Here is a 12,523-nt window from a genome sequence, read left to right as displayed (position 1 = left end):
AACAAAGGAAAGAAGTTCGAATGGAACGAAGAAGCACAAGCTGCCTTTGAGAACATAAAGCGGGAACTGTGCGAAGCGCCAGTGCTAGGTATGCCTACAGAAAAAAGCATGTATGTTCTTGGCACAGACGCATCAGTAGTAGCCATCTCAGGAATACTGCACCAGGAGCAGGAATGGAATGGATGAACAGTTCTCCGTCCCATTGCATATGGCAGTAAGGTGTTAAGTGACACTGAGATGAAATATGGTGCACCGAAAGCAGAAACGTTTGCAGTAGTCACATTTGTGGAAAAGTACCACGCATACTTGGGCAGCGCTCCCTTTAAGTTACGCGGGGACAACAGAGCGTTATCCTGGTTGAAGACATACTCGATGGATCAGAGTTATATTGGTAGATGAATAGTGAGATTAGATGGCTACCACATGATAATTGAGCACAGGATGTGTGACAAACACCAGAATGCTGACAGCCTCAGCAAGAAGAACAAGTTCTTTGAAAAATTGGAACAGAAGCAAGCCAATCAGGCAGAAATCAAGGAAGGTTTCTCGTTTCTTGACAAAGAGACTTACGAAGCGCTTCCCTTGACGCAATGGTTGGATAAGTCTGGATATCCAATCCCAGGTCATCCTGAGTTACCTGCAGAGAAAGCAGCCGAGATAAAGATTATATCCAAGAAGGACCCGGGTAGGAACTCTCTCGCATGAACATTAACAGCCTCTTTTTAGATACGCAAAAGAAAACCGTTACCTTTGAGGACCAGGATAAGGAGGGTGAGAAGGTTGACGAAACATGGTGCAAGATTTTTTGTCCGGGGAGACGAACAGTGAGAAGAACCGGCGAGTTCAAAATCAACACCCGGGACAAGAAAATTTGTCCGGATCGTCTGATGTAGATGAGAAAGTTCCTGATGAGAAACAGGACCTGGAGAATAAAGTTTTGTCCGGGGAGTTCAGACAGATGCAAAGAACGCACAGAACTGATCCGGAGGAGGGGACGTGCTCTATCGCAGACTCTTCAATGGATGACAACTCCCGGAATTCAGGAATCGACACCTATTCAGACCGGAACTCGAGCTCAGGATCAGACATCAGAGCTAGCTATCCACACACTATTAGTGGAAACTCGAGCAAGGGATCTAGATAGGGAGGTATATCAAGACCCTGACAGTGATAGCTACCTCATAACGGGTGAAAGAGTCTTTGACAACGCAGCAGATGATCTGGAAACAATAGCAGTATCGAAACGTTCGATAAGCTTGTTGCCGCAAAGAGAGGTAGTCAGGAGTGATCTTCAACCGTTCAAACAAGAAACACAACCATTAGCGAAGATTTGGTGCGTTAAGATGGAAGATGACACGCATCAGCCAGATGAAATGAATAGTCAGATGAGGGTCATGAAAACGTACTTGAAGGCGAGATACAGATTCTCGGACCTACTAAGAGCACAGAGAAATGACCGCTTGACGAGCAACCTGAAACGGTGGATTGAAAATGGAGCTCCGGACAAAGGCGATCTGGAGGAAGACAGACACGCATTCTGAGACAGTACTTTATGCAGAACGAGGGAAGGGTATATCTGAATAAGGACGGGATCGTGGCTTGCAAGAGAAGAGAAGAGGACAAAGTCCTGTACAAATATAATGCGATAGTGTTGCCGCAACTCTATCAAACAGAGTTTTTATTCAGATCACATGATCAGACGGGCCATCAGGGAATCGACAAAGTATACCAGAGGATTCTGAAACGCTTGGAGTGGCCTGGAATGAAAAAGGCATGTTGGAAGTGCGTAACAGCATGTCTGTCATGCCATCAGGTCAAGGATCCAAGGAAGTTGCGATTTCCCTTGCACTCTATCGAGTCATCTGAATTTAACGAGGTGGTACAGATTGATCACCAAAAGATATGCATGACAGACAGTGGTTATAATCAAGTCTTAGTCATGATAGATCACTTCACGAAGTATGCAGAGGCCGTGACCTGCATAACTGCCTCAGCAGAAGAGTCTTGCGATCACCTAATCAACACGTGGATAGCAAGACATGGTTGTCCGATGACGTTTATATCGAATAACGGAACAGCTTTCGTGGGAGAACTTACGAAAGAGCTCATGCGACGTTCGCAGGTGGCTCAGGTCCACTCCACGACATACCATCCCCAGATGAATGGCTTAGTGGAAAGGCAAAATAGAACGTTAGTGTCAATGCTGAGGGTATAATGTTCCAAGTACACGACCAATGGGACAGATATCTTCCACAGGTAATGGGAGCTTACAAAAACCCGCAAAACTCCACCACCGGAGTTAGTCCACACATGATGCAAACTGGACATGAGAAGTCTTTGCCCTTGACTTTCTTTTACCCGGAGTATAAGGGGAAGAAAACATCACCACAAGTCTATGTAAGGGATGCGATTAGACGTCAACAAGAGTTAAACGACTTGTATAGACGGAACACTCAGCAGGCACAGGCAAGGCAGAGGAAAAGATTCGATAAGAAAGCCTATAGGTATTTCAGAATGTATGGGTATTTCAGAACGTCATACCGCCGAAAGGAACGAAAAAGCTCCTAAAAAAGTGGAGGGGACCCTTCATGATTACGGAAGTGCACCAGGAGGGACGCTTTTTTAGACTGAATACTGGCCGAGCCGCCCACTACGAGAACATTAAGCCACACAATCCATCGACAGAAGACTGGTGTATACCTGCAGACATGGAAGAGGGAAATTATCTGAGGATGGACCATGCTTGTGTGGTCAACGAGAAGGGCACCAGGGAAAAGAACGATAGAAATGAGGTCGTAGAGGAAGGAACAAGTCCACCACTGGACCTAGATCCCAACGAAGTGATCGAAGCAGATGAAGAAACCTTACCCTAGGCAGAGGAGGACTGGCAAGACCCCGAACAAATGGAGGTCCCCGAGAATTTTGAACCGGATCTTCCATTTACGATACAGACTCGACAGAGTGACAAATTAACACTCACGAAGAAATATAATCCTTACGGAGACGACTTCGTAGTGGACAGGATAGATCTAAAGAAGATAGTGGAAGAAGTAATGGTTTTAGAAGAAATAACTGTGTCACAGGACATTGACATAATCGATGATCACGACGAGGAGTGGGTCGATGACCGGTCCAAGCCCGAGGTAGAGTTCGACGACGAGCAACAGTGGGCATATGAACAAGACTTGACAAAATTGCGTGTCTTGGAATGGCTGAACGAAATGACGTCGGACCCAAAAGAGACCATTGTCACGATTCAAGATGTAGTTCGTGGATGCATGAGATACCAACCTCGACTTTATATCTGGTATGCGATCGACGGCGACGTCGATGGATATTTTTGCCCGGGGAGTGGGGGTAGGACTTACCCACACTGAACATTTGTTAACAAAAAAAATTAAAATTAGCAAGAGAAACAGGCGATCTAGAAGCAGAAACAGGTGAGGACCCTAAGAAACCGGACATAGGGAGAGTAGTTGAGTCATATTTTAACTTACCAAATGAATACTCAAGTAGCATAACGTTGACAGATAGTGATTTTATACTCACGAGTAGAACATTTGCGATAGCGATCACAGCAGACATGAGTCTTAAGACAGTGTTAGCAGTGGATTTTGAGAGAGAATATAAAAACATAGAATTCCTTTGGAAGCAGAGGCCAGGAATAGGAGGCGTAGCAGCTTTGCCTCCGGCGGCGTCGCAGATACCGGGAAAGTACTTATGCTTCTTGGTGACGAGGGCGACGGAGAAGCGGCACGTGGACCCGGAAAAACTAGTCTTGTCCTTGACGAGATTGAGAGACTTCCTTGTGGAAAGGGAAGTGAAAGAACTCGCGCTTCCAGTGTACGATCCGAACCGAGGACGACTGCATCCACCGGAGTTGTATGCACTGATACACGTAATCTTCTCTGATACTAACATACAATTATACATACATAAGAAAAATTACTTAAGTATAGGCTAAGTTTAGGTTGCATGCAGGAAGGCGACATACTAAAAGTGTTGTGTGTGATATGTGTGTTATGTCATGTTATGTGCTTTATAATTAAGACCCTGGGTAACAAAGAATTAGTGACCATGAATAACCGAATGACGATCTTAGGAATAGATCCGAAGTTTGGACTGTCCATTCTTAGGTCGAATTACAAAATTTTAGCAACGAATTGAATTTAATAAATTTTAGGATCAAAATGTTTTTATCTGACTGTTTTAAATAATTGTCAATATAAAATTAGTGTAAAGTTGACAAATGTGATATTCGCGACCTCTTTTCTAGATCCTGACTGATCATTTAATCATTCACTTGATTTCAATTCATCAAACTGATAAAAGAATCGAATCCGAAAGAACATGGACAACTTTGATTTGAATGATTACATGGACCTGGCAGAGGCATACGTAGGACCGATGATAGATGCGATCTATCGTCGGCTGATGGATCGAGACTTCGCTCTGGAGGACCCAGAGGTAGTCATGTTGCTGGCCGCCTTAACAAACATCTTGGGGGCATGATAACCGGGGGACCGCCCCACGGAAGTCTTTTTGATGGCAGCATACGGAGAAAGAGGAATATTAGAGCGCCTGAACATGAGGGTAATTAGGTGGAGAAACGGGGCTCTCTCAGGGAGTGACTTGGCGAACGAGCCTGGATTGGGAAGTTCGAGAACCTACCAACCAGGTGAGATGCCTTTGCCCACCAAGCCTAGGCCTGGATTGAGGAGAATGTTTCAGGAAATGACATCGGCTGGACATCGGAGTGTGAACTTTCAAGCGAGATTTTGTAACTCATCGGAATGCAGTGACCACCGCCGTGAAGAGAACTTCTAGAACAAGTGAATGTGACGGAAGGGAAAAGGAGGGAATGTTGAAGGAAGACTTGGAGAGAAACATGACGTTGTGTCTTCACAATAGCTTCTGTCGAAACAGAGAATCTAATGTTGATCCTCTACCTTGTTGTAAGCAAAGAGTAGAAGAGCAGAAGTGTTGGAAGACTGCTTCCAACAGCGTCAGAATAGCTACCGACGTGTTGCAAGACAGAGAGACTGAAAGTGCGGAGTCAATGTCGCAGAAGGAGGAGATGGAACATTGACGAATGGCCGAAAAACAAGAAGCAAAAAGAAAGAAAATTAGAAGAAATTAGAAGTTTTAGAACTTCTGAACGACGAACGAAGAAGAAACAAAGAAGCGACGCAAAAGAGAATGTTTAACTCAGAATTGTTTTGTATGTCACAAAAAACTCAAATGAGAAGCAAAGCGACTAAGTTTTCAATTGAAACTGAAAAGAAAACACTTAGTTGAATTTTGGAATTTAAAGAATCTGTTGCCTTTACAAGTTTGCCTTTTGATTTTAGTTAGTGGCTTTAGAGACACTTACTGTTTATTTTAAAAGGCTTGAGTGGAGAATATATTAAAATATTTTAGCCTGCATGATTGTTTTTAATCAACTAGGACAACTGATCATTTGTGGTGAGATGAAAGGCTTTGGTAATCTCTTGAAGAGGGAGATTATTTCATTTTTCCTTCTAACCGCAGAGTTCCTTAGTTTTAATATTCAGGACCAATAACAATTAAATTTCCAAAGGAAAGGAGCATAGCAGGAAAATTTTAGTTTGTGGGTTGGCAGGATTGTCCTGCGTTCCTACACTTTTTAAACCTAGGAGAAAAAGTTTTAAATCGGAAAGTCTAAAAAGTTGTTTTTATCTTAAGTCATATCCTAAACAAAGCTGATTAAAGACAGAATTTGGAAGGCTATAGTGATGTAGTATAATGCCATTTATATTCTACAGTGAGTCGATATGACGTGGATAAAAGTGATTTCGTGCATTTTGTAATTTCTGTTCGGTGACACTGTACCATTTTGATGAAGACTGCGAGACTCAATGAGGACATGGACCGGGCTGTCCGGGGAGTATGTGACATTCGACCAGAATGGACAAAAATGCAATTTCGAATTCAGAGCCGCTGACCTGGAAGATTAAGGGTTTTAGCAGATTAGCGACGATATTTAAGTGATTAGACGAATCGTGAAGATCAGAGGTTACTGGAAATTTTAAATTTCAAAAATTTAGAATGATGACGTCACACTTCTGAGAAACGTCGGAACGGCCAATTTTGGAAAAAAGCAAGAAGAAAAACACAACAACAATAGTTGCGATAGAATCAACGACGAGAAATAACGAGATACAATTGGAAATTATCACAGACCGCTCCGAGTTGTAACGATTGTGTCGCTACAATCGTTACAGAGCAATTCACGCAATCGGTGAAGGGTGCTGGGACAGTGTGTCCAGCCTTCTGGAAAGGAGATAGGAACGTCCTTTTCCCGGATTCCAGAATCCGGAGGGGTCTCGAGGCCTGAACTCAAACTATTTTATACAAAATTTTTAGCTTCCTGGTTATGTCCTGAATTGAATTTAATTAACATCCAGATTCATTTTCAGATAATGAGAAGCTAGGAGTTGAGGGAAAGGGTTGATCCATCTTCGATGGAGATGATAATTTTTATCTACTGAACAAAAACAATAGTAATATAATAAATAGTAGTAGCCTTGTTTTTAGGAGTGACCTCGTGGTCTGGGGATACTGAGGCCCAGCTATGAGCTAACTATTCTTGCATATAATTGAGTTAATTTGAGCGTTTTGACCAAAGCCGAGAGCAGTCACGTTTTTGTCGACCCGATGTAAGAAAAACTACCAAAAGAACTGGCTTTGGCAGAGACGGTGAAAAGCAGGTAGAGCTGTGTTCAGACGCTAGCCAGTCGTTTTAGAACCTGGCTTTAATTTCCTTCGATATGTACTTCCGGGCGAATGTTACAATGATGGAACCGATCGAAGCTCTAAGACCGCCTCGCACACTGTCGCAACTTAAAGTATTTATGGGGTCGATCCACACTTTGCATAAAGACATGCAAGTGTTGGCTAAATCATCGGCGCCGTTATGCCCGCTACTACGCAGAAAAATGAATTTTGTGGACACCGGAATGCCAGGCTGCATTCGAAAATTTTAAATGGCAAGTGAAAAAGTTTGTGGAACTAAAGCATTTTGATTGATGTACACAAAGATATCAGGATAGTGTGCGACGCAACCCATAACGGATTAGGAGCCGTGCTTGAAAACCTCGGATCCAACGGATGGCGGCCAATCTCATTTGCATTGCGTTAATTAAACAACGCCCAAAGGAATCACTCACCAAACAATTGGAGATGCTGACGGTAGTACTGGGGGTGGGGTATTTTTGAATTTATGTTTTGGGACGGACGTTTCAAGTTATTACGACCAAAAAGCACTGGTATATTAATGAATAGTTAATAAATTGGAACAATAAGAAAAACAAATTAATGCTCAGCCACTTAGCAAGATGGCTAGATAGATTAATTTTGTTTGGTTTCCAAGTGGAACATAATCCAGGGGCTAAAGTTGGAATGGCAGATTACTTATTCAGAAACCTAAATAGTTTAGCAGAGACTGTCTCGAACTATGGTAAATTAATTACTGCGACGAAATTAGTTTCTTTTCGTAACGCCCTCAATTTCGCAAAATCTAAATTATTCAGGGAGTCGGATATAAAAGTTAGCAATAATTCAAATGAGAAAGTACTAACAAAACAAAACGTTGTATGCTAATTTTGATCAACAAAACGGCCAGTAGAGGGGAAAATAGCATGCAATAAACAATTAGCCGAGCAAAACGCAGCCATTTGCATACGATGACGGTCACGCGCCAAAGATTCGAAAAGAGTTTAAAAGATCATTAGTTTGAGAGATGACAGCAAGTAATGTAATTTTTAAAATAATAAATTTCAAACAATAGAGAAAACATTCCGAGAGCTCCTGGAAAGGCATCCAAGTGTCGATACCAGGGACAGCGAAAATAATGAAGTAGACGGGAGAAACCCAACTACAAGCAATAGCGACGGATAGTACAAAAGAGTACAAAAACGAACACCGTACAATCTATACAATCAGGGTTCAAGAGAGAAACTTTTCCTTCGGTGGACCCGAAAAATTGTATAATGTTGTCTATAGTCCCCCGAAACTGTAAGATGGTCCAGAAAAGCACCATCCTCCTTGATTTATTTTATCTGAGTTTCATTGAATCGCAATACGCCTCAGATCTGCAACTACAAGCCGTCTTCGAAATGGTAAAAACAAAGGCACCGAAAATCCAGCAGAAAGTACATAACATGAATCGGTACTACTCGCATTTGTCAAAGATTTCTATGAACGGGATAATGTCCTATAGATGGATGAAAAACTCCATCAACAAAAGACTGAGACTGCACCACTACCACCATGGAAAATCAAACATGTTCATGGCGACAGAAGGTGTTTGGTTTCCCTTCATTCACTGGATTATTGCGACCCTGGCGGAAAACTGCAAGGAATGAATCGCAGTGGTTAAGAACTTTAAACCTATGTGTACCAAGGGAGACTTAGGTAAAATTTTGGAACCAAGGTGCCAAGTGAATCAGTGCAATTGGACTACTCGGGTCCCATTACTTATTAAAACGAATCCAAATAGTACGTAATAACTGCGGTGGACCAATTCTGGCGTTAGCCATCAGTAATGGTCTGCGGAACAAGTAGCTTGGATAAAATCTTAAAGTTTCTTAAGTCAAAAAAAAACTAAGTGATGCCGAGAAAAATTCATGCGGATCAAGGAACTAACTTCAAGTCGAAGGACGTGAAAAACTTTTGCAACAGCGTTGGCATATAGAAATCATACAATTACCAGTAAACGACCATCGGGTGACGGGCTGTGTTGAACTGACAATTGGAAGCTTGGAAAACTCAGGCTTATCATACGCGCGCGAGGAAAATCTTCAAAAGGGCCCTCGGAGCGTTACAATTCCCAAACAATGCAACGCTTGAGATCACACAATTTATAAAACACCATGGTCGGGAAGCAAGCACGGCGTTATGAAACCTAACGAAAAAAGCGTCGCTAATCATCTTAAACTTGTCAAACGTACTTATATCTAAATCTGCCTGATTGGATGAACGTGATTTGGTAGCGCGAGAGATGCCGAATCCAGCAGGTACTATCTAGGGGACCAGGTCAGACTCGGAAAAAGGTGACTGCACGCAAAAATACCCGATTAAACCAAAATTAATACTTGTACTTTTCGGGCCAAAACATTCAATTGAGTGCTTAATTTTCATTCGTTTTTTTCCAAACGTTTTCATTTTCACAAGAAGGGAAAGTCTTAGTGGTTAATTTAGTTAACTGAACTCTTTTAGTTTTATTTCATTTATTATCTGTCAATCAATTTGCGTTTCATTCTGGTGCTAGACAGAGTTGACAGGTACTGGCCTTCGGAGCGTCTACCACCTTTGGTTGACCTCTAATTTATCATTTATGTGATCTTTGATACAACTGAGTTGGCTTTTAACTTTGGGAATTGAACTGTACAAAATAAAGCTCTTCAACAACTGAAAATAAGGGAGTTAAAAGTTACCATTTTGGGGTGATTACCAGTGTTCTTTTAACGCTTTGCGTAGGTGACGAATGAATCAGGTATCTTGTTAACTATATCCTCCCCTATGCTACCTTGTAATGAATTGGCCCCTATAAAGAAAAAAATGGACAGTTAAGCATATATAAATCTTGTATCTTGTTACTAAATGGCCCCTATTTTGCAAAAGGGGGCAAATAGTCCACTAGATCCTGAATCAGGCTCCGAAACCATTCCAAATTGAACTAAGGCAAGCTCTTTGGTCTTATGAGTATGTTACTAAGCGATGAAGATATCGCTTTGTCGTAGTTTTGAAGGCGAGGGTGGTTAAACATCTGAAAATGTCAATTTTTGGCTCATGTTTTCGTTAGTTACCTTTTTCTCTTTAACTTCTTTGGGTTTACGAAATGCAACTTTGCCGTCGTATGAGTGTTTCGTTTGGCATTTCGCGTCTTTTCCTGATGCTTAAAATTTGCTTTTAATTTTCAGAATAATTTTCAGGTCCAAAATTAATTATTTGAACAAAGCGAGTATTTTATGCGCTGCTTTCTTTTCTCCTCCCGTCGGTAGATCTGACTCCAAATCCTACTGTTCTTATTCATAAACTCTTGAAACTACTGGTTAGACTAACTAATTAGCCTGCATTTTGGAATCCACAATTGACGACTTGAAAAAAAAAATTCATCCTTAACCACTGTATTTTCTTATTCATACTGTTAACTGGAGTTTAGAAATGCGCAACATTGAGAGTCCTGATCCTGAGAAAGACGAGCACAAACATATGGAGGACGACCACCAGGGACCTCGGATGCCGGAACACGATGTTGCCAAGATGGAGAGACCCAGGAACAAAATACAACAGGTGAGAATGGTGCTCAAGGAAAAACATCGAGGGTGTTTTTTTTAAGTTCTGACAGCGCTTTCACTGGCGCATGGAGCGCCAATTAGGCCCGTTAGTATATCTGGTGGCGACTAGAGATTGACATCAGGCAGTTTGTGCAGTAAGACTGCTTTGATGCTAGCAGTCGAAATAGACACACTTCACTTATTTGCAGTTTTGAAACAAAGTCGCAAAAAGCTAACATATTAATCGCGAAAAAATTATAATATAGTTATTTAAAAATGGATCATACTAAGCTGATAAAAAAGTTTTCAGGTTCATAATCATGCTGAACGGAAGGGGGCTGGTCCAGAGTTCCCTGATCACGACATCGAAACAGGGCCTAAAGTGGATCTCCATAACGACACAGGAGATCATGCAGCTGAGCAAAACAAAACCAGATCGAGAAGACCAGATCCAAACCCAGAGGATTTGGAGCGGCTAGCCAAGACGATACAGTTGACGAAGGAGTTGGCATTACAAAAGGAAAGGGAAAAAGAAGCGGAGGCTAGAAGTATCGAGAAAATGCTCCATGAAAAAGTGGAAGACAGCAAAACTAGAGATTATTTGAAACTATTGATGAAACAGCACATTTTTCCCAAAAAGGATCAGCAGAAAAATGGACGAATAATAACTGACAACCCGGAAGAGCTGGACAAAATAAAAGAAGACGAGGAAGAAATTTTCAAGTCAATAGAGTTGGAAGCGAATGAGTTCTTAGGACTGATAAACATGATAATCCGAGACGAAAAGCGACACATGTCGGATGAGTATTTTATTATAGTTGAGCAGAAGGTTATGGACAATGCGCTGAAAACGATCGATTTTGAGGCAAAGCAAATGGGAAAAGGATCGGCTAGAGACGGAAGAAAAACTCTGAGGGAATGGGTTCGAGGCTTCATCAGACTTCATACTCCAATTGTGCACGATGAGAACTGATTTTAAACTTAAATGTGTTTATGATCATTTAAAAATATTATAAAACTGATTACTTCAATATTTGAACACTTTCGATCTGTTGGTAAGTCTAATAAACATTGTTTGACATTGTTTTCTTAATTAAACTTTCAAGAGTGTAAAAATTAGCTGAAACTTAATGGCAGCCGAGTGCTAGTAACAAATAACATCATCTTGTTTGAACAATTAATGAAACTAAAATTGCTGCAATTACTTTTCTTGTACTTTGTTCTATTTGTACGAATCTTCACACTCTCCGAGTTCTAAGAAGCGTGAACTTTTCTTTATTTGTTTTATCGACGGTATTGGAACCGAGTACTAGACTTTCTCGCCCCATAGGAAATGTTGGCCGAATGACTTTGTGAAAATCTCCGTTCATAGTTAGCATATCAAGTTTCAGCAAATAACTCTGTCCGTTTGGTGGAGAGAAGACGTTCATGCTTTGAACGAAAAAGTTGGGTATCGAATCTGGTCAACAGGCACGGCGAAAGAATGGCGGTTCATATTGAATATTTCACATTGATGGAGAAGTTGCTGTTTGCCGCGCTCGCTGATAAAATAATTCAAGGGCATGTTGGAATCAGTAAATGTAACAATTGTGAGATGAAATGTGAGATTCGAATGAAACGAATGAGAAGAAACAAAGAGTTTTAGGGGCAACTAGCCCGGGTTGACCTCCACACACCGAAAATGCTTATCATACAATTCCATACATCAAGTGTGTGGGAAAATGCTTGTCATACAGTTTTCATAAAATTTCTAAAAATGGTTGAAAACTGGTATAAACTCGTTTCTGTGGCTGTTTGATTCTAATAAAACAGTCTGGTGATAAAAACTGAGGTTTTCGTTTTTTGAAAAAAATGCTTATCATACAATTCCCATATATGGAAAGTGTATGACTGGCATTTTTTTTGATGGCGACACAAAGTAATTTTGAAAATTTGGCCCAACATTTTTTTTCAACCGCAAATCGAATTTCGTACGCAAACAAACATTTTTCGAAAAAAATTTTTTGCATGCTGTGCATAACGTAGTCCAGGATACGATAAAATTGGCTTTTATTTTCTTTTCACTTATATATTTTTTTCAAAAACGCGGAAAATTCCTATTTCTTCTGTATGGGGTGTTAATGTATGCCTTGATCAATGTCTCATAATTTGAAAATTCAAAAATTTAAAATAACCATCATTAAAAAATTCTGCCAAAAAATAAATGTTTGTTATTTTTCTTA

General features: G+C 40.9%; 1 protein-coding gene across 2 annotated transcripts in view; it reads left to right on the top strand.

The window, feature by feature from the left end:
* Positions 1 to 11,351, top strand: part of LOC134847721 (myb-like protein X) — a 30,807-nt gene extending 19,456 nt beyond the window's left edge. For both annotated transcript variants that reach the window (XM_063864908.1, XM_063864907.1), the window contains exons 4-5: positions 10,187 to 10,317; positions 10,612 to 11,351. In XM_063864908.1, the coding sequence (XP_063720978.1) occupies positions 10,187 to 10,317; positions 10,612 to 11,274 (794 nt within the window). In that variant the 3' untranslated portion in view covers positions 11,275 to 11,351. The remainder of the gene's footprint in view (positions 1 to 10,186; positions 10,318 to 10,611) is intronic.
* The last annotated feature ends 1,172 nt before the right edge of the window (positions 11,352 to 12,523 follow it).

Source organism: Symsagittifera roscoffensis, chromosome 6 (genome assembly GCF_963678635.1).
Source record: "Symsagittifera roscoffensis chromosome 6, txSymRosc1.1, whole genome shotgun sequence".
NCBI classification, from domain to species: Eukaryota; Metazoa; Xenacoelomorpha; order Acoela; family Convolutidae; genus Symsagittifera; species Symsagittifera roscoffensis.
Note: the sequence above shows the minus strand (reverse complement) of the source record. Positions and strands in the feature narration are given on the sequence as shown.